Source organism: Anser anser (genome assembly GCF_964211835.1).
Source record: "Anser anser genome assembly, chromosome: 5".
NCBI classification, from domain to species: domain Eukaryota; kingdom Metazoa; phylum Chordata; class Aves; order Anseriformes; family Anatidae; genus Anser; species Anser anser.
Window position 1 is genome coordinate 10,005,211 of NC_139725.1, and position 22,365 is coordinate 10,027,575.

Sequence of the window (22,365 nt, forward strand, 5' to 3'; positions counted from 1 at the left end):
GTTGTCTTTTTTACATTATATTGCAGTGGCATGTGTTACTTCCAGTGAGAATCTGTGTGCCTCGGTATGCTGTATAATGTGTAGGGGATTACTTGGGGTGGTTTGGGAGTTGGTTTTGAAATGTGTTATACCAGAGGCTCTCGTTGAGATATTTTTTGTAGCTGATGCATTGGATGCACTCGGGATGACACTTGATGTGCATTGTTGGAATTTAAATTGCTGTTCTTTCTGTTTGCTGCTGCTCTTGAACTCCTCTGGTAAATAATGACTGGAATTGCCAATAACAACGTGAGAGCAAACTCCTGCTTGACCGATGTTGAAATTCTGTCAAGGCCAGTGCTATAACAAGTTGTGATAAAGGTTTGTGGGCAGGCTTCCTAAAAATGTATGCTTAGAGTTAGGCATTAAACCAAATCATGCATATATTAGAATCATAGAATCATAGAAGCATAGAATATCCCGAGTTGGAAGGGACCCATAAGGATCATCGAGTCCAACTCCTGGCACCGCACAGGTCTGCCCAAAAGTTCAGACCATGTGACTAAGTGCACAGTCCAAACGCTTCTTAAATTCAGACAGGCTTGGTGCAGTGACTGCTTCACTGGGGAGCCTGTTCCAGTGTGCAACCACCCTCTCGGTGAAGAACCTCTTCCTGATGTCCAGCCTAAACCTCCCCTGCCTCAGCTTGACACCCTTCCCACGGGTCCTGTCACTGGTGATAACAGAGAATAGGTCACCTGCCTCTCCACTCCCTCTCGCGATGAAGTTGTAGACTGTGATGAGGAGTCTCTCTTTCTTTTTTTTCTTTCTTATCTTTTAGTAGAGCTATGTCATATTTTCTTGGAGTAGAAGGAAGCAAGAATGCTGTGGGGAACAGGTGATAGTTGTCTATTATTTGTTGGGCCTTAAATCAGCCATCTAAGGCTGATTTAGATGCCACCTACGGCCTGAGCAGCTCGCAGGACGAGCTTTGTTAGCTGTTGGGTCTACCTTCTGCGCCTGCTGTCCCTTCCCGTCATCGCCTCGCCACTTGGTGACCTGCCAAGCAAGCTCCCATGTTAGCTTGTCACTCGGGCTGGTTTTGGGTGGAAAAGGGCTGGTTTGGGTGGAAAAGGGCTGGTTTGGGTGGAAAAGGGCTGGATGTCCTGAGCAGCCTACACCCACGAGGAGGATATTTTATAGGGGTTTTCTTAAAGCTTTTATGTTTGCTGTTTGGGGGAGAAGTCCTTTAGGAAAAGAGCTGCTGTTTGGTCTCACACAGTAAGTTTCTGTAGCTGTAAAGAGTTAAAGGGGCTGTTTAGCAGAGACTGCCTACATTGCTGCAAAGCGGCTGTGACGTGCTGTTTCACATAGAGACGCTGATACTCCAGCGGTTCGGTTGTAACTAACGGAATACAGATGACCTTCATCTGTATTATATACAAGCCCGCGCTGAATCGGCTGCGAGGCCACCAAGACCAGCAGGGTGTACCCGAGTGTGGACAAGCGCTGGTGTTTGGGCAATGCCAGTGCTTGGCGTTGCGGTCCCAGCAAGTCGGCATCCATATCGCAGCAGCTTCCTCATCTGCCCGGGCCCAGGGGTGCTTCAGCCGCATCCCCGCCGGTTGCCTGCCTTCTGGGAGCTGCTGCCTTGTGGTGGACGTGGGCGAGCTGCTCTAGCTATGTCACGTTTATGACCGGCTGGATTTTTTTTTTTCCCCCCTTAAAACAGCAAGGAACATAGAGCCAAGAGGGGACGCAGTAAACTTGGACTTCTTTTTATTGCCGATAATATTTAAAAGCTGAAATGTAACAGTATTTCGGTTGTGAATACGTGGAAATTGTGTATACTGCTTAATGTGTTTCAGAAATCCCTGTTACTTTTCTTCCTTAAATACAAGAAAACAGGCGTGTAATGCCTCATTGAAAGGAGCCTGTAGGGGTGCTTTGTGAGGGTCTTAATTAAGGGCTTTGAAAGACTAAACAAAAGGGAAAAGAAAATGCTACAGGGTTATTGTTATTCCAGCCCATTGGCTCAGCTAGCTGCCCATCCATTGGTGCCTTCTGTCCATTTGGAAGCTGAATGACACTTTTGTTCGTGGTTAACAGAGGTGAAAGAAGCCAATTATTGGCTGTCTTTTCCACAGGGCAGCTGCAGACGGATTTAACTGCAGGCAAATATGGACTTTTCTGCCACAAGGATGGTTGTGATGACAGTTAGTTTTGTGGAATTGTATGAAAGAAAACAGATTTTTTTTTTCCCCTCCAGTGACTTGTGTAGATGTTTATTGAAAACTACTGTGAATATGCTGGCTTGGAGTGGGATTGTGTAAATGGGTGGATTCCCTCTGCTAACAGTGTACTCAGCTTTTTCTCTGTGTGTGAGGGAGTGGGATTTTTTGTGCTGCTTTTTTTTTTTTTAATTGTAGTTTTTTTCTTTTCCTTTTTTTTTTTTCTTTTTTAATTGCTATGCAGTGTGCATTAACCCTCCTATAGCTGCTAGCTCAGAAGCTGCAGAAGGACACTTGCAGGTTAGCAGGAAGTCCTAGGGCTGCAGAATAACTCGGTGTATGCAACTAGGGACCTCAGAAAGTATCTGCGTGCCAGGAACTTGCCACCCCTGCTCCTACATCTCTAATCAGCTGATCCAAAATATTATCATATCTTTTCCTCCAGCCCTTGTTTTTATAAAAAGCGTACTCCTTTCCCCCAGATCTCTCTGTTTAAACCTATGGTCGTAGTTTACACGTGTGCAAAAGGCTCGGTTGAGAACAAATCAGGTTCGCTAACTGTGTTGGTTCTGGAAAAGTCTTGGGGACAAATTTTGATAAAGGACCCTTTTTGCCTTCGGAGTTTATCTATCTTAGTTTATTGTGCTGAACACCGTCTCAGCACATTAGCTGCTCAGAAGACCTGTTGGTGATTATAGTAGGTTGCTTGTGGCCTCTCTGCATAGCCACCCAAATCTGCCTTATGGCTTAGAATAACAGTATGAAAAAAAAAAAATAAAGCCCGTGGTGATCTTCTGTGGCTTTCTGCTGGTGGTGAGAGGAGTCTGCCTGTTGTCCTCTGGCTGTGGGAGGTGGCAGTTGTATGAGGTGACTGGTGGTTCATCCTGGGGTGCATAAAGCAGAGGTTTTGTGCTTTCAGTTGCTTTTTTTCTTCAGCCTGGCTGGTTACTTTCTGTTACAGACCTTGTCCCCGGCTGACTGTTTACCTGTAGCTGTGACTGCCTGATGGCCAGCACAGGCCGATGGCAATCCGCCGCGTCCCCTTGGCAGGGCGCAGGCAGCCTCCTCTCAGGCCTCCGGCCTGTCTGAGGATGCAGCTCGCCGGCCATTTGCCATCTGCTGGCTGGCGGCAGCGTAGAGCCCGGACTCTGCCAAGTTCCTGAAAACACACAAGATGTGTATGTGAGCAGTGCCCTGAAGTCATTTGTGCAGCCTTGGCAGCAATGGCTGAACGCACAGATGCGCTGGCAGGAACGAGGGTGACCAGCCTGGAGGCCTGGCTAGCCCTTCCAAGGGGGCGAGGGAGCAGCACGGGTCCTGTGAAGCAGCTTCTTTCTCAGCCTGAGGTGCCAGCAAACGGAGGTCCCCAGGTGGGGGCTGAAGGTCCCCAGGTGTGGGCCGCCTGCTGGGGGGCAAGTGCTGGTGCTGACCGCCCCCAGGCTGTGCTCTTGAAGTCCAGGCCTTACTCGCAGGAGAAGTAGAACTAGTCTGCCCGTCATTTGGAAAGGAAGAACAGTTTGTGGCCAAATTTGGAAAGCACTAATGACTTGCTGTTTTTTCCAAGTGTTTGTAATGCCAGCTAGTTTTTTATTGCAGGCTTTATGGGAGGGAACCCACCATTATGTATACAAAGTACACGGACACGAGTACTGCTGTCCCTGTAGGTCCTGGACTTTGGTGCATGTCATATTCAAATGGAGTTTGGGGGAGGAAAAAAAGTAGTTTAAAAGCTACGCAGCTTTCACCACCGAGGAGTTATGCTTTTCGAAAGAAGGCAAAGCATACCTGAGGTTTTATTTCTTGAAATGTGAGTTCTGTGTTTAGTCTGATAGGAACGAGATAATTCTTGACACTTTCATTATACAAGAAAAAATAAAGCTGAATTGAAATACTTGTTTGACGACCCTTGGTTACTAAAGTAATGATGAAGTAGAAGCTGAACCTGTAACTCGTTCCTAAGAGTGTCCTGGCAGGCGCTTTGCGCAGCTTTCATTTTGATTAGTATCTAAGGTTCATTGGAAGGTAAGAGTGGATGTTCAGCCTGCATTTTCATGTGTATTAGGGACTAGGCAATACATCTCAAATGCAAAAGAGGAATGTGGCTGAAACCAGTATAGCTCAAAAGGGATAGGAAGCTTTTTCCTTAAACTGAAAATTAACTTGTCTGTTAAAGTGTGGTAACTGATGACTAAGAATTACCCAAACCTAAATTTTACATCTTATCAAAACTGGCTAGCTCATGCTTCATCAGCTAGTTTAAGATGCCTTGCAAATTGCTATGTAAAAGCACATTTAGTGCTATAAAGGCAATTCCAGGTGCTGCCATGAAATCTATTTTGACACTAGAAAGCGGTACTGTGTGCTTTTTGTTTTCCCACAGTATATAGATAATTATAGTGCTGTAGTGCAGAAAAGGCTTTTTTTGCCAGAAATAATTTTTAGTTACATCCAAGTTATGTGTTATATGCAAGTGAAAAAATGGTAAATGTTGGCACCGTTATGTACAGGTTTGGCCTGATTGGAATGTTTATATTTTGTGTTCTTGCTTAATCCTATCAGTGACCGTGTTCATACACTAACTTTGTTTTGCTTTTTTGCTTTAGTCTTCTAAAAATGTAGGGCTTACCCAGACTTTTGAGGCTCAGGTTGCTTTCTAAACATTGGGTGGGACAGACTAGCAGACCAAAATAAACCAGAAGAAAATGAATAAAATTTAAAATACTCAGAGTTACTTAAGTTGGCTTTTTTATGAAATTGGATTTGTAGCTGTTCGTGTTCTCTCTCTCTCTTTTTTTTTTTTAACAGAACAAAAATACCAAGCGAAAATGCAACAGAAGACTTTTATAGGAATATAAGCGTACAACAATAGTACTGCTTTTCTATTGGCGTAAACAGATTTAAGTGCCGGGCTCTGTCTGGACAGCTCAAAAACATCAGTAGTTTTATCCCCCCCCTGCTTCTGAGATGCGGAAAAGATTTTTCTTCTTTGAGTAGGGTAGCAGGGGCTTGGAGAGGGGAAGCAACCTGCCCAGCCCCACGGAGTGAGTCCGGGTGGGGGTGAACCTCCATGGATGCCTGCCTTTAGCTCGGGAGGCTGCCATGCTCTCAGAGGAGCGTTCAGCTGGAAGTGTTTGTTGCAGTAAGTAAGTGCACTGTTGCTAGGTGGAGCGAGACGTCGTGTCCTTGGAGTCCAAAGGGTGAACGTGGCTCTGTACGCTCCTGTTGGGCGGTTTAAATTTTATGGAATTGCCCTTGGAACTGTAAGATGGAATGAAACACGCACTGGACGTGTTTATGGCTGTGAAATAGGGACCAGAGAGTGGAGGTGGGAAGGGGAAAAAAAAAAAACACTTTACTAAGCCGGTTAGATGCATAGTTTGGAGATGTTCTTAATATTTCAGCACTGGTTGTTCACAGAAGCTTTTGGTAAAGAAAAAATACTTACGAATTTGCTCAACAATAGTGTGCCAAACATTGACTTTTTCACATATGAAGTGTCTGGGTTAGCAATATGTGCTTTGAGTTAAAACTCCAATCTGTCTCTAACCTGGGACTAATGTAACTCATTGATGAAAATACCAAGTTCTAGAGTTGTCGTGTGGTCACCTTGCTGGCTGATGGTATGATGTGACTGAGAGATGGCAAGGACAATTGTCCCTACTGCCTGTTACTGTCCTGTTTGAAGGTGGTTGCAAACATAGTGTTAAACTTAATTTATTTAAAACATGACAAATATCTTTCTGTCACAATCCTTTAGGGAAATTGGTGTTCATTTCACTGGAGACGTAGCTGCTATGTGTAATGTTTTCTTTTGGTGGAATGTGTATTGAAGCCTTAAGCCTGTAACCTGTTGCTGTTCTCTTTCCCCTTGTGACAAGACTGGTGTCGCGTTTGTGTGTGGAGACCTATGGATTAACAATGCCTTACAGTTGGCTTTACGGGCTTTTACAAATAATCTCAAGTCTTGCCAGCAAACGCTGGTTGTTGTGAATGGTTTGGACACGTGTCTGGGCTAAGGGGATCCCAGATGCCAGCCCCTCATGTGTGGAAAGTTGTTAATCCAGCCAGTTTGATGGCGTTATTGTTAGCTGAGATGAAGGCATTAAAATATTCCTCGTAGTTCCTCATATCTAGGAGATACCTTAGTAAAATATGAAAATATCGGTAGCACGAGAATAGCATTTTGAATGTTTGTACCCCAAAATTCCGTCGTCAGGTTTACAACTTCTCTTAGCTCCGTGCTTAGACTGAGCCGTGGTGGCTGGAGGCAGGACCCTAGCCAGAAGGAAACGAAGTGGATAAAGCACAGAAGATGCACAGCAGGCATCAAACAATTACATGGCTTAGATTTGACCCCCCTCGCGAACAGCCTGGGTGGTGGCAGGATGCAGGGAGCCTGCCTGGCGAAGGTGCTTGGCGGCAGTGCTTGGGAAGATGTCGGTCCTCACAGGCACTAGATGCTGCATGGTTCTCCCGAAATCCCTGTGCTGCCCGGCACAGCACGACCCTCAGCGTGAGGGGATTATCTGCCTGGCATTCTGAACCGCGGGTGGTCTCGGAGCCCTGGATAGCAGTGGTACTTTTCATACAGAGTTTTTAAAAACCGTGAAGTCAGAGAGTAGCTGCGGTAAAACCGTGCTGAGAGCCCCTCTGCTAGGAGTGGGGTGGCAGCAGGACGTGCCAGATCCCACACTGACCTGGGACACAACACGCATGACCCCAGGTCCCGCTCTCTTCCATCCATCCACAGACTTCTCCACAGTCGGCACGGACCACTTGTTCCTGCTTCGTGACGGATCCCGGTGGGTGTACGAGGAGCGTCGCGGGCTGCTCGCCCTGCACAGGTGAAGCCTCCCTGCTCAGTCCCCAAGTCAGAGAGTAAATGGTTACAGACACCTGAGGAACGCATCATTTTACTCCCTGCTGTAAATAACTGCCGCTTATGTGAGGGAAATGCTCGTACCCACCAGCCCGTAATCTGCACCAAACGTGCGGCTCTTCTTATGTGAAAGGAGGGACGCAGGAACTCGTGCTATATTTCTGTTCCAGGCCACCATCCCTTTCCTAATAATGCAGTGGAATTTTTTTCGTGGTTAATTCCCCACCATGTGTCAACAGAGACCATTAACCGTACGTGTGATTGCTTAATGGCTGGCCTGCAGTGACTCAAATACCAGTCCAAAATAGGTCTCTGCATACAAGTATTGTTCTCTCCAGGATCTTGATGATGGCTTGATTGGCACATGAATAGGGTACATTAGAGCTAGTTACTGTGTCTGAAAGAAAGCTAAGACATCATGTTGGAGGAAAAAAACAGGTTGATGTGACATGGGAAGGAGAAGGAAGGAGAAATAACTTACAAATATGGTGGGGGAAGAGAGGGACGTTGCTTCTGTTGCAGGAACAGACCTGTCTGGCATTTTTTAGCCTTTCTGTGGCTGTGAGTGAAAATGTTGTAGGTCCTGCTTCAGCAAAATGCTCAAGGCTCACTGACATCAACAGAATGTGTATGCGTTTTTGGTATTTTCACTGAAAAGAGCTCTGTGTACCCAGATTATTAAAGCTTCTCAATGTCTAAGGCGCCTCTGGTAGCCAGGATTTGTGGCTGTTTTGAAGGGTGATTGCTCCCTGAAAAAACATGTTAAGTGCTTCATCCACAAGTGAGTGTCACACAAATGTTCCAGTTAGATCCACAGAGAAGTGGATGGAAACCCTGCCCAAATAGCTGAACGTGTCATTAATTTCCATCTCTACGAAATGGACGGAACCTACACATCTAGCAAACGAGAAACCGAGAAACCATCAGAGCACCCTCCCATCCTGGTTCCTTGCTTCAAAAAGAAGTAGAAGGAAAGGAATTTAGTCTCTATGTCTGCTCTTTTTTTGTTTTATGATTTGGATATGTTTACTTCTGCAGGTGTTTTGAAAAGGCCATTGTAGGCAGTAGCTGGGCGCAGTGGATGAGAAGGGCGTCGTGGGAGCTGGAGGGGCATCCAGGCTCCTCCTGGCTTTGGCAAGTTGCTTCGCCCTGGTGCTCCTGGCTTCCTGGCTTCCGTCCCGTGCTGTTTGTCTTGTCCACTTAGGCAGCAAACCCTTCCAGGCGAGGAGTGTCTCCAGCTGAGTATTTGTCCAGTGCCAGTCACACACGTTGAGCCGGGGCTCTTAGCTTCTTGTTGCAGTACAAACAATGGTGATAAGGCGTTGTGCTCATTAGGGAGATAGTGTGCGTACTTGGGAGACGGCCAGGGCATTTGCTGGGTGGGAGGGCAGCAGTGCGTTAATACCGGTGGCTTGTTGAGCCAATTGCAGCAGAAGTTGACTAAGGCTTTGAGTATTTGGATATTTCCTTTCTTACAAGAACAGTATCTTAGAAGAAGTGGAAAAGGAAACATACGCATAAGTGGCATGACTGATGTGTTTATTGTGAATGCAAAATGGGCTGTGCATAAAGAAAGGTTTCTGCACTTTTTAAGTGCTGGAGGTCTCTGATCATTTCAGAGGCAGTGGGACCGTATTTAAAATTAATGAGGAGGGATGGAATCACAAGCAGAAACAGCTGTAATAATGCAAAAATGATTTCAAATCTTCTGCTTCATTTTACCATTAATAAACTTGTCAGTGTGAAAAGGAACAGTAAATGAAGTCTGCAAGGAGAAAAATGTGCTGGGGCATGGCGGTGAGGACTTGGGGATATGGGACAGCTAGCGCTGGAGCACCCAAGGGTGCCCTTGCCTCCTGCTGATGCTTGTGCAGACCTTGTCAGAACACGGAGAACTTAAATTGTAAATGCAATGCCAGTCAAATGTATTGGGGCATCAGTGTGCTATTACTTTATAAATGTTAACTAATAGCATAGGTTGAGGTAGCCAAACCTTGCAGTAGTGAAAGTACGTAGTATGTAAAAGGTAAGAAATTAATTAGTCAGCCTATTACTTTACCATTTTTGAAATTCAGGCACTGTTGCAAGCTCACTTTTCAAGCGTAGGCTTCTCTGTAAGCATCATCTTTCCTTTGTCTGATAATTATTTTCCTCATGTTTGTGATTTTTAGCTGATGGGCTTGGCATGTCTGCATGTAATGTACCCTTGAGTTGTAGCTGCATTAATTGGATTCACAGTCCAGGCAATTACTGTTCAAAGTAGTAGTTGTGAAGTAATGCTTCTGGGAGATAATTGTTTGCTTCTTGTTATCAGGAAGATGCAGTAAAACAAACAAACAAAACCCCCTACTTTTTTCTTTTTAATTGAATGAATTTAATCAGAATTTCCTTGCTGATTCTTGAGGTTTTCTGCACTTTCATTACATACCAAATACGACTAAGACGAGGGACAGTGTTAATGCAAGCTCATTTGCTCTGTTCCTTGAGAGTTTTTGTTTTCATCCTGAAGGAGCTGGCTAAGGGGGAAAACAGTTCTGAAATGGGGATGGAGTTGAGCTCTCGGTCTCCCCTGAGACTGTCTGCTGGTATGTGATGTGGTTGAAAATGACATTGGTTTTCATCCTGTGAGCATGTTCCTGCAAGGCATTCAACGCTGCATGTGCTTCTTCAGGACCGTAGCACCGCAGTGCAAATTAGAAGCAGCCGAAGGTCAAGTTCCTGCCAATCTCCCTCCCTGCTCACCCTCCGCTCCAGCTCCTGTGCCTCTCCGTGCAGCTTTCTGAGCCCGTTCACTGTGGGTTGAACAAGCACCGATGCTGGCACAGCAGTGAAGAGGAAGGAACCCAGTATGAAGTGTGCACAGAGCTCCTGTGAAACCGTTAGTAGGCAGGAGTGGATTTTTCTTTGTATTATTTTTGCATTTTGCTATTATTTAATTGCCGTTCTGTGTAGGATGTAAATGACTAGCAGTAACAAAACCTGAAGTATCCTCCGGACTTGCACTGACTTACGGCCTCAGAAAGGCAGTGCCATTTTTAGCAGTTCTGTTAGCTAATGTGGGTTTAGCCTGGACTCTATTCAAAGCAATGACCGCTGCTGTACAGCTATGTATTTTTCTTAGTATACCAGTATATGAACAATTCTGTGTCTGATTGCCAAAAAAATAGGAGGGAGGAGAGGGTACAGAAAAAAATTGTTGCTTTGTGTTGGTGATCTTCACCTAAGTTAACGTAACCGGACCATTACCCAGGTATTAGTGGTCCCAGTCATAACGGACAGCTCCTTGTTGTCGAGTGTTTCCCAGCATCATGTTGACTTACATTTTCAATAATCTCGTTTATTTAATGGGCTTTTAAGAAATATTAACAGCTCCGGCTTTGCCTAGTACTACTAAACTGGGTCAGGGTTACTACCTGGGGAATTTTACATAAGACGAAGACCTTTTACCTAATTGTTTTTGTACAAGTAGGTGGGAGGGCTTTATTCAAATATAGATAACTCTGCCTAAATCATTTTGTAAGTGTTATAATTAAATTGTTCAGTGGCAGAGGGCCCAGACCTTGGAAAAGACTGAATGGAGCCTACAGTATTACATGCTATTATCTATCAGCAAACAGGTTAAGCTTGCTCAGAGGGAGTATTTTATAGGATTTTAAAGGTGCCTTGTTGAAACATGATCTTCTTTCCTTCAACAAACACTCCTCTCTCTCTGCTTCCCCCTCTCCTGTCCCTTCTTAGCTTCACAAAAGATAGAGGTGAGGTGGAGGGACAAAAAGTTGGCTGTTAATGAAGTGTAGGGGGAGCGCAGGAGTATTTTAACTTTATTTTTTAAGCAACCCGTCTTGACTGGCTTTGACCGAGATTTTCTGTAGCTAGCTCTTGCACGTCTTTTCAGGCTTAAGGCCTTTTTTTTTTTCTAACCAAGCAGAATGTTTCAGGCCATCAGCATGTGCTCAGATGCAGCGCACAAGCGTGGTGGGAAGGAGTGTGTGCAGGCTCAAGGGGTGATAGCCGAGCCTACGGTGCAGGGTAGGAACCAGCACCAGCATCTCCTGGGAGTTTGAGGAGACATACCTGCACACCAGGGCTGGGGGGGAGGAAGGTTGTTCTGTCTAACATAGGAACACCTTTCAGCTGGGAAGATGCAGTGAAGAATGGTACATTTAGCCAGAAAAAAAAGAAATAAAGAAAAGTTGTTGCAGGTAGATGGCCCTCAGTTCAGACAGACTGGCGTTGTTTTCTTTTTCTCTGCCCATTAATTACTGTGGCTCTTCAGCTTTCATTCTCTGCCTCTGTCTTGGGCCAATTTTTTGATCACTTCTGTGTGTCCTTTCTGTAGTACTCTGCTGGAAGCCGGTGCTTTCCCATGTTGTGTTCCCTCGTTGTTACAGCTTTTCTTGCCATGCAGGAACTATTTGTTGTTCCCCCTCCTCTGTTCGGTCACCTTCACTCAGCCGTCCTGCCTAGACAGAATCCCCCTGTAGCTGTCAGCAAGGAGGACATTTAGGACAAGTCGTCTCACAAGGGTCGGGCTATTTCTCAGTACAGGCAGTAATTTAAAGTAAGAGAGAAGGCTCTCTGTGCCCTGCCTGAGACTGTGAAAATGCTGGGTGTGCATTTTTATCTAATTCTTCGCGTGATCTCACCGATGAAAGCCTTGACTTAAGCCACGCTCGAAGATAGATAAATGCAGTGTTTTTATTTTTAATGCGAGAGGGTTAGTTAGGTGCCGTTCAAGACACAAGAAGTGGTGCGGAGTTTGGTGCAGCAGCGGTGGCCAGATGGGGGGGTGGGGGTGTTAAGGGACTCAGGAGAGGCACGGGATGTGTGAGGGCTGCTGTGGGGCTGGCAGGCTGCAGCAAGCCGGGAGCGCTGGGTCCTGAGAGGAACGGGAGCTGCTGGGGGATCGGGTGGGATGCGAGCGCTTCCAGCTAACCGCCACGCTCAGGTGTGGTGTTCCTGCTCGTCTCGGGGCCTGGGCGAGTTCGCCCAGCGATCGATGGAGCAGCGACCAGAACAAGCCGGGGGGGCCTGCTGGAGTGGGCTGCAGGCCGAGGACAGCGAGTAGCCGCTGGGGTGCTGCTGCTTGGCTTGCTTTCACCTTTGGCCAGGAAAAGTTAGACTGCCGTACCCGGGAGAGCGAGATAACATTTCCAGCAGTTTCTGCGAGCTACCTGTTTGACTCGTTAGTTTGTTTGCTTTCTTCCTTGGTGCGTTCCTGGAAGAAGGATGAAACCTGTGTGTTACTGGGGTGGGCGGCCGCTGCTGCGGCTCCTCGGTCCGGGCGCGTGAGCCTCGGCGACCCTGTGGGCGTCCGGCCCAGGCAGCAGCACTGCTGCCGGAGCAGGCACCGCGCTGCCTCCGTGCCGCTGCCACGGCTCCTCCGCCTCAAGTGGCGAAACTCACGGCGGCGATAGGGCCGTGATTCACCTTATCCCCTCGATGCGGCTTACTCTCGCTGAAGCGGTTGCCACCTTGGGCTGCTCATCCCCGCGGTTTCGGTGCCAGCTCCTTGCCTGCTCACGCCCCAGCCTGTCTGGCTTTGAGGCAGTGAGGGAGCCGCGGTGCGCTGCAGCTCCCCGGCGCAGATAAGCCGAGTTAATGGCTAACTGCTGAAAGGCACAGCTCTGCCCCGCGCCGTGCCTGCGGGACGGGGCACTTGGCTCGCTGAGAACAAGTCATTTAAGCCTTTCAGATATTTAGTCTGAACTTGAGCGTACCAGGAAAAGGTAGGGCAAGGTTTTTTTCGTAACGGTGGCCACATTCTTTAAGTGTTGCCTTGCTGTCACATGCAGATGTGAGTCCCAGAAGGGATGCTTTGGCATGCTCCTGCTGAAGTGTGCCGTGCCTGACCCTGCTTGCTGCTCTTCCAGCTTTGTGGCAAAGCATCAGGACACGCTCTCCCCAGGTACAGAAAGAAAATAGAGGGTGTCTATTTCAGATACTTCTCAAATCTTCACTTTTAAGGTGTTCTGATTAGTGCTTACATCCAAAGAGTCTACTCCCCATATTAAAATTATAGATGCTAACGCTCAGAGCTACAGGCAAAACATTCTTTGCTAATTTCAGATCCCAGAGAAAGCTGAAATTACGTCGAGTTTGGATGTCAGCCATGTGAGATGTGTACATGATTTCCACTGACTCTGTGGACAATTTCATGTGAAGTTTCTGAGCATCAGGCATTTCTGGCTCTAGAAACTTCAAGGCTATTGCTTTCAGATGGGCGGGATAACGTATGTCTGTCCTGAAGAGCAACAAATGCGGTTGCACGCAAAATCCTTGACGAGGTGATATGTATTTGTTTGGGAAGTGCTTTCTGAGGATGTGACCTGCTGCCCTGTTTTCACCGCCACCATTTCATACGGTGTACAACAATAAGGATTTTATACCACCTGTACGGGCTTCTGAGAAGCTTTACAGGAAGAAAGAGAGTTGTGGTTTCCATGCACACCTTACTATTTCTTATGATTCACTTAGGGGGTCTACTCTCTTCTCAGGCTCTTGCCCTACTCATAAATGCTTCCAAATGGATAGTGGAAAGGCTTGTGTGGTCGTCTGGAAGGGAAAGGACTAGCCTGGTTGTGAGAAACGCGTGTGTTGGTGACAATTTGAAAAATGTACGTGTGTGTCGGGGCAGGGGGGCAGAGAGAATGAATGTTGCAGTCTCCTGTGGAGCAGACAGCTGACGATTCATGCATCTGATACTTTTATTTGCTTTTCTGCACAAGAAGAAAAATGTCCCCCCGCAGCAACTGCAGCATCTTGCGGTACCCAAGCTGCTGGTGAGATACAAAGCGCCTTTTAAAACAGGCAGACGGCAGAACTCAGAAATAAATCATCTCTGATTCAGCTCCTCCTGGAGCGGAGTGAAGGCGCCTCTATTGTGCTGCAGTGAGTTTTATTTTGGTCATCTCTCACAACTGGACTTGTTTTCAGTGTGCTGAACCTTATTTTGATCTCCATTGATATTGGTTTACATCAGTTTACCAGCTGCTGAGGAGTAAGTCTCTTGGCTTACATTGGTGTATGTGTAAATGAAGATTTGGTCTATGTAATGAACAGCTAGTTTAAGGAAATAACTGCATCCAGATTTCATGTAGCAGGGTAATGTTAGTGCCAGCGGCAGCTAGGGCTCAGTGCTGCTCCAGAGGGAGAGCAGGGGGCAGCATACCAGATAGGTGCCAGTTATTTACCGATTTCAACATAAATTCACTGGCATCAGTTGACTTTGTCAATTGCTGTAGAGAAAAAATATTTTTCCCAGTAACTGTGCTTTTTTTTTTTTCTTTATATGGTACATTCTGTTGTCAGTATAAATACGGAAACTTTTTTAATGAGCTAGGTTAGACATTATGGTCTGGCAATTGGAGGAATAATGTGGGCATTCTTCTCGAAAAGCGGTTTAATTAGCTACTGCAATGACTTTGATTGTAGATTATATGGTACTGACATGGCTTTTGGTTCGTCACAGCATGAAAGGAGGCACAGATACCCTGAGATAGCATTTCCTTAGAAGCAGCACCAAGCCCTTTGCACGTTCCTTGCTCTCCTTTCAAGCCAATTCTGCCCTGTCCAGCACCGAGTCCTCTCCTGGGTGGGAACCGTGGAAGAGTATATCCTAATGATGAGCCTGTTCAGTTTCGTGACTTTTTTTTTTTGCTGTTACAAAATGTTTCTTCATGGATCTGTGCAGTTAGCGCGCAGCAGGGAGAGTCTAAACTGGTCTTCCTCTGCCTCACTAGAAGAAGCAGATGTTTGAAACACGGTGGAGGGTATGGCCAGGCTAGGAACATCCATACCTTGTGGTAGTTTAGGGCTGGCACTTAATTCTGAGGCTGAGCCTTTGAGGTGACAATCAGTCTGCTGGCTCGCATGCAGTCCTTAGGCCTGTGGCTCTTCGTGCGAGAGCTTCAGGGTACTTGCTGAATATGGGTGAGAAGGAAGGGGTTGTTTGGTTTGGTTTGTTTGCTTTTTACCCAAAGTACGTGGGGAGGTGACACAGATGCTAGAGGACAACAATAGTGTTCGTTTGGAGAACAGCAAACAGAAGGAGGTTGGGAAGGCTGTGCTAACGAGCATCACTGGATCTGTCTTTAAACTACATTAAAAAAAAAGAAAGCAGTCAAGTAGAAAGTAAGAACTTGGGTTATGTCATGAATTGTTAGGCAGTTATTAGTTTAATTATCAAACTGAATTGTTTTTGTGCTACTGTTACTTATATTGAGTAATGGCTTGCTTTAGGATGAGATTATCCCTGGTGGTTACGTAGATGTGAACTGAGGTGATGGCACCAAGTTTGCCACTTACTGCTTATGTGGAAAGAAAAAAAGCTGAACAGGTCTGCATACCTATCATGTAAGCACTTGCTGCTGGCCTGTCTCTGCTCATGGACTGAAAATGAAATCTGCTTAAAACTATTACCTCGAGGACGTCTATAGGTTTTGTAAAAAAAAATGACTGTGGTAGAGCTGGGACATGTTTCTGCTCTTCTTGTCAGTTGTTCCAGAAGCTGTTTGCCAGAAGCTCTTTATTAAGTCCCAATATATGTTTTTTGTTGTTGGTGGTTTTTTTTAAAGACATTGTGGGGTGAAAATTTGCATGGTGGGTGGTCACAAGCTTTTTTTTTTTTTTTTCTGTAATTTTTTCATATGCTGTGGTTTTCGAGCAGCCTTATTTGTGTGTTCAAATTGTATACACGTGCAAGTTGGCAAAAACTAGTGCTGGGGATAACAGTACCGTAGAGACTGTTCTATACATGTGTACCGTGCAGTTTACAGTCATTGTTTTGCTTATAGTTATCAGAAAACATTTTTATCAACGTTGCATTACATAGGCCTTTGCTGCAACCAGAGTCTCAAATTGCTGTGCTTTCAAAGTTTAGCATGCAAATTTCTAGAAACAGATATTACTGTTTGATGATATTTTTTTTTCTCCTACTGTCTGATCAGGCTTACTTTTTTCTCCTCCTTTTTCTAGAGTGGAAAAATCCCTTACTGTTTATTGACAAATCTGTGTTTCTTCTTCCACAGAGATGTGAGCATGAATAACATCACAAGGCTACCAGAGGATGCGTTCAAGAACTTCCCCTACTTGGAAGAGCTGTAAGTATTTCACACAAGTTAGTTTTGCTACAACATCAGGTGGCTGTGTAAAGTGGAAGGTGGGTGGGGAAATAATATTGAGTTGAGCTGTGAACAGAGAAAGCAATTATACCAAAAAAAAAAAAAATCCTCTACGTGTTTGGAAACCGGAACAGTAAATGCTACTACCTACAAGGGACTTTTTACAGTAATTATTTTAATCATGACTAGAGTGATGACACATCTTAATTACAGCGTTATCCAAAGATAACACAAGAGGTGTGTAATTACCATTGTTTCCGATGGAGCTGCAGTGTATCTGTTGCATAACTTCCATAAAATATATGTTGTTTCAGTTACTGAGCAGCTTGCTCCCTTTGCCCTTGTAGGCTGCAGAGACAGTGTTCACAAGCCCAGCCTGACCTGCTTCAGAAACTGAAGTTAAGTGGTACAGGACTTCTTGTTCTTAGTTTCTCTGTCAGAAGCTCTCTCTCCAGCTCCCATTTACCTCCTGTCCCACTTGCTTTTTAGCTTTAGGTTTTGCTTAGGTGGTACTTCTGAACTCTAGTCCCTAGTTTGTGCTTGATTCGTGTGCCCAGTATTTTGCTGAACCCAAGTCTTCACTGGGATGCCTTTGCAAAGGCGAAACCCTTAACAACACAGCGCTAAATGAGATTGGGTTTGAGAGCTGTCTGTTTTCAGAGTCAATAAACAGGGAGGAGGCTTTGACTTTGAATTACTACTTTCATAAGTACTATTATGTTACAAGTAACTTCTGTGTGCCTTAGTTTCCGTATCTTTAAAAGAGGGCAGTGGTTCAACCTTTCCCCGAGAATGTTGAGAACTTGGAATCATAAAATGTCCCGAGTTGGAAGGGACCCATAAGGATCATCAAGTCCAACTCCTGGCACCACACAGGTCTACCCAAAATTTCAGACCATGTGATGAAGTGCCCAGTCCAAACGCTTCTTAAACTCCGACAGGCTTGGTGCAGTGACTACTTCACTGGAGGGCCTGTTCCAGTGTGCAACCACCCTCTCGGTAAAGAACCTTTTCCTGATGTCTAGCCTAAACCTCTCCTGCCTCAGCTTGACACCATTCCCTTGGGTCCTATCACTGGTGACTAGGAATAAATCGGCGCCTGCCCCTCCACTCCCTCTCGTGAGGAAGTTGTAGACTGCGATGAGGTCCCCCCTCAGCCTCCTCTTCTCCAGGCTGAACAGGCCCAGTGACCTCAGCCACTCCTCATACGTCTTCCCCTCTAGGCCCTTCACCATCTTCGTCGCCCTTCTCTGGACACTCTCCAACGGTTTCACGTCCTTTTTGTACTGTGGTGCCCAGAACTGCACACAGTACTCGAGGTGAGGCCGCACCAGCACAGAGTACAGCGGGACAATCACTTCCCTCAACCGACTAGCAATGCCGTGCTTGATGCACCCCAGGATACGGTTGGCCCTCCTGGCTGCCAGGGCACACTGCTGGCTCATATTCAACTTGCTATCAACCACAACTCCCACAACTTCCAGTAGTAAGCAGTAGAGAAGCAAAAAGCACTGCAATTTTCTTTTCTTTTGCATTTTCACAGTGTCAAAGTAACATTTCTCATGGCAAAGAACATTTAAAATACAAACTAAGGCTGTCCCTATTTGTGACTTCATATAGCCTGAAAATACTAATTCTGTGTTAAGAGATTTTTTTCAATAAAAGTACCTTGGGGAAAGAAGAGTTCAGTTTCCAAAAAGATATGGGTCCTTACGAAGTAGGGAAGCATTGTTCCAACTGTTAAAGAAAAAGAAACTGAAACAAAAAAGGAAAGCCATTTATAGACGGCAACCCGATAAATTAACGCCACAGCAAAACTACAGATAAAACCTGGAACCTTTTAATTCTAGTTATCTGCTATAACTGCACCTCCTTGGAACAAAGGTACTGAGAAACTGATAGAGATGGCTCAATTGCTCCTGAAGAAAGGCTTGTGTTTCTGAAAGCTTCTCTGTGTTTGTCCCTTGTGCCGCGGCTACACTGATGGGTCTAATAAGGTGTTCTGCCTCTACTTAGAATTTTGGTCTCTCCTATGTCCTGATAATATAGCAGCTACCATTCCTGATACACGTACATGTCTGATTTCACTGTGCTTTAAGAGACTCTGGCTCAGGTCATTACAGTTGTGAAGTGTTAGATGAATGTCAGATGAACTGTGTGTGAGATTCCTCATTTCATGCTCAACAGGTTCTGTTTCCTTGCATATTACTTTAAGCATTGCTTACTTTTACAATATAGTCTAGAAAACCTGGCAGGAAACAGATTTACCAGAATTTCAGATGGTTCATAGTCACAATTGACGTGATTTGAGAAAGGCTGCGGTATGGCATGAGTAACCAATTCAAAAAAAGGAAAGGAGAAAAAAAAAAGAGAGGCCTGGGGGAAACTTGCTTGGCTCAGAATTTGTATTGGCCAACACTCCCTGTGTGCTTTATAATATGTGCTACTGTGTGGCTGTATCTTATTTTGTTAGCCTATATTTGTAGGCCATTTGTTTTCCAAATTCTTTAGCTGTATTTCACACCAAAAGTGGAAAGAAACAATTCTGTTTTCTGAACTCCACCCCCAACTTCAGATGACTGTGGGAGCCTTTATTTTTTCAGTATAAGTAATTAAGCAATAAAACCTAACTGGTGGGTGTGCATATTGTGTAACTTCCATAAACCCAGGGGTGTGTCAGGAGGTAAAGAGAAAAGGCAGAGCCTTCAGCCACCATCTATTGTGCTTATTGCCCAAGAGTCGTTTGCTACATGCACCTCATTGTCCCCTTAAATTCCAGCATTTCATTTTGCAAAAAAATAGATCGACATTAAGAATTAGATGTGAACACCCAAAGGCTTTAAATCATTCCTAGCGTGCTGACTTCAGGGTTAAATCAACTTCTGAAAACAACAACAACTTTACAGTGAAAATTAGACTTGCCAAAGGTTCAGACATACTTGAAGCAATCACAGATCCTTAGTACAAAAGAAAAAAAAAACACCCGATATTTTTTTATGCTTGAGTTACCTCTTACAAAAGGTAGCTGTTTGAAGCTGATGTTCTTACTTTGGAAGATTTGGGAAAGTAATCATGTATATCAGAGTACGTGAGTCAATCTGTTGTTTTACCCGTAGTCTCTTCTCCCCTCAGAAAAACCAGCCAGTAGAATTATGCTGCAGGGGTAGGAGAATCTCCAGAAAGAACAGTTTTGTTTTTTTTTTTTAAAGAAAAACTCTCCAATTGACAACCTGTCATGTGTAGGAAGACAGGAAGGTTGCCCAAGAGAGCAGAAGATAAATATGCTATATCTACATACTCTTCTCTTCAAATTTTCTCACCAAGAGAGCAGAAGATAAATACGCTATATCTACATACTCTTCGAATTTTCTCACTTGAAAACCATGAAGTGAGACGTGTGAGTTGTTAATGTTTCGCAGCAGCAGCCTGCTTACAATTGGAAGCCTGCCTGCAGAGCCTCTGGACCTCTCCACTGGCAGTGGGAAGGTTTCTTCTTGTTGCATAAAGATCTGGTTATGGTCATCTGCGCACAAGTCAGCTCCAGGTTCCCTCGCTTCATTTCGTGGTCTTCCTAGAGAGACTCTAACAGCCTAAAGTAGACACAGGGAAGTTTACCTCCCTATCAGAAATAACTAGTACCAGACATGGCACATTTTGGCTTCATTCTGCTGATTCCCTTTTCTCTATGGGAACAGGGTAAAGAAGCTTCTAGTCTTTACTTTTCCTGGTTGTTACTAGAACAAACTGTCGTACTTCCCAGTGTACAACCACAATTTTCCCTCTCCACTCAAAGACGATTTTCAAACTTTCTTCCTGGATTTTGTTTACAGTTGAACAGATCCAAGTTCTGACTGCCAGGCGCTAGCAAATTTGCTTTTTCAGCACACAAACCTGGGTGTGAGTCTCCATGCCAAATAAAGAGAGATGGAGTTAAAGCAAAGAGGTGTTGAAATCTGTGCTGGAAGCAACTTTTCCATCTAGACCTTTTCCCAAGAATTACATGCCTAAAGCAAATGAGAATCCCACAAACTAATGTGAATGCAGTAAGTACCACACCGCCGTGGACACTAGTAGCTGTCTTCATCCAGGAGATGAGCCCCACATACCTTTTTCTTTATACCATGGGAGAGCATGGTTCTCTCTAAAGCGTGACTTTAGCCCTGCTGTTTGTCAAATCCTCCAGGAGATTAGCCCCTTGAAAGAGTTAGTTAATATTGCAAAATAGTATCACAGAATTTAATTGAATGTAAATGGGAGGCAATTAAATGTATTATGTAGGCAACTGAGTCTTACACAGTACACATGTGGAGAGGATGGGATTAAAAAATGCATTAGGAGTTCTTTAATATGGAGCTTGTCATCTCCTTAATGCAATGTGGTAGTCTCCAGAGATTTCAGAGGATCGTTTTCCAAATCCTAAAAGGAATGCTAGCAAATAAAAATGAAAGAAGTAGCATAACAGATTTGTAAAAGCTGGCTGCTCCATTAAAAAGTGTCTTCCACATCACTAAAAGGTGGTTGATTTGGGTGCCTAAACACCTTCATCCAGTGCTGTTCTTAGGTGTGCTAGGTTTTCTGACCTAGATGCAGATGGGAGACCGGTGGCCTCCTGGAATGGCAGCGGGAGACCGGCTGGAAGAGGACATTTAACGTGACACTAAATGGCCGTGTTTAGGGAGCCGACTGCCTGGTGAAAGATCATATTTGCAGGTATAATCTGAGGTTTTGTGCTGCAGAGGTGCTGTTGTACGTGAGTCTTACTAGGAGGTACAAAGAAAGGCATTCCAGCTGTCTGCAAGCCAAATCTGCCTGGTGGGTTATGTGCTCCGTGTGCCCCTGCTCACAAGCTCGTGCATGTTGCTGCACAGTGTACTTACCATGTGTCTGTAGGATTCTTGCACTATTTATAAATGTTATAAAAATTCTCCATTTCTGTGTAACTGATACCCATCTGGAAGTAATTTGCGAATGATTGAAACAGCAATGGTCAGAGTCAGCGAGGAGCAGACCACCAAGGGTTTTGCCACAGCAGTTAAAGAAGTGTATTCTCCAGAAAATGTTAACATAAATATGCTACAGCCCTGAACTTGATATGGAAACTAAAAATCCTTGAAGAATTTGGCCACAGTTTTCTAACCACACCTTAAAGTATTTATAGAAAGCTAGAAGGGGAAAATATAGCTAGCTAATGCAGTGTTTTTAGAAAGCAGGACCCGTTTTCCAGTGTGAATTTTTAACTAGAAGAGCAAGGCTGTGCCATGTTTTGATGCTTTTCTAAACTGTTTTAGTTCCGTTCCTTCTAATATTTAAAGTTATCTGAAGGAGTCTGAAGGGTTTTGACTACACAATTTCTATTCACTGCATCGGTGGAAGATCTGCTGGATTAATTAAAAGGTGCTCTCTCATCAGGGAAGGCAAATTGAAATGATTTTTATTCTTGGCAAGTTTTCCAGTCTGACTTCAGAAACGTGCACCACTCAAAGAAAGCAAATGTCTCCTTGACTTCATGACCTTTTTACCATGGCTTGATTTCTGCTCTTAACCTTTTAAAGCATTGTCTTCTTATCTGCCCTGCACTGTTGAATAAAGTTTTGCCTCGCTGCCTTCTGGTCAGCGTGAGCTGGTGGGGGAGGCAAAGCAAAGTGTGCTGCTCATCTTCAGGCTGCCGGTGGCACAAGCGTGTGGCTGGCAGAACAAGACCATCGCTCACCCCAAGCCAGCCAGCCATGGGCAGGGCTCTGCACTTCCACAGAGGTCAGGGAGGATGCTCACTGCTCTCTGCCTGCAAGTTTCAAAGAGCGTATCGTGCCCAGTGTTATTGAGAGGAAAATCATTGCTCCTGAAGGCACCAAGAGACAGCAGTGCTCGGTTATCTTGCAGATGTGTGCTGATGCCGAGGTCTGTTTTGTTTCTGGTTTTTGTTTATATGTCATGTGAAACAGTCTCTCTTCTGTGACACTGTCCTCAGATAGTTTTTATTGGTCACGGGCAAATTTGATTGAGATTTTTGTTTAATAGCTGGTGAAAGTGCTTAGGGAATGAAAGTGACACAAAGAAAATTTTGATCTAGAAAAGGTTTCTCTTTTCTGAAAGACAATGCGTGTCTGCTTTTGGAGAGGTGAATAAACAGCGAGCGAGAGAGCATGCAACTGTA

General features: G+C 45.0%; 1 protein-coding gene across 3 annotated transcripts in view; it reads left to right on the forward strand.

Moving 5' to 3' along the window:
- The window catches only part of LGR4 (leucine rich repeat containing G protein-coupled receptor 4), a 75,378-nt gene that overhangs the window by 15,147 nt on the left and 37,866 nt on the right, over window positions 1–22,365 (forward strand). For 2 of the 3 annotated variants that reach the window (XM_083838647.1, XM_083838646.1), the window contains exon 2: window positions 16,119–16,190. In XM_083838647.1, the coding sequence (XP_083694773.1) occupies window positions 16,119–16,190 (72 nt within the window). Of the gene's footprint in view, window positions 1–50; window positions 7,055–16,118; window positions 16,191–22,365 lie in introns of those variants that run through there. The other variant, XM_083838648.1, reaches the window with a different exon arrangement.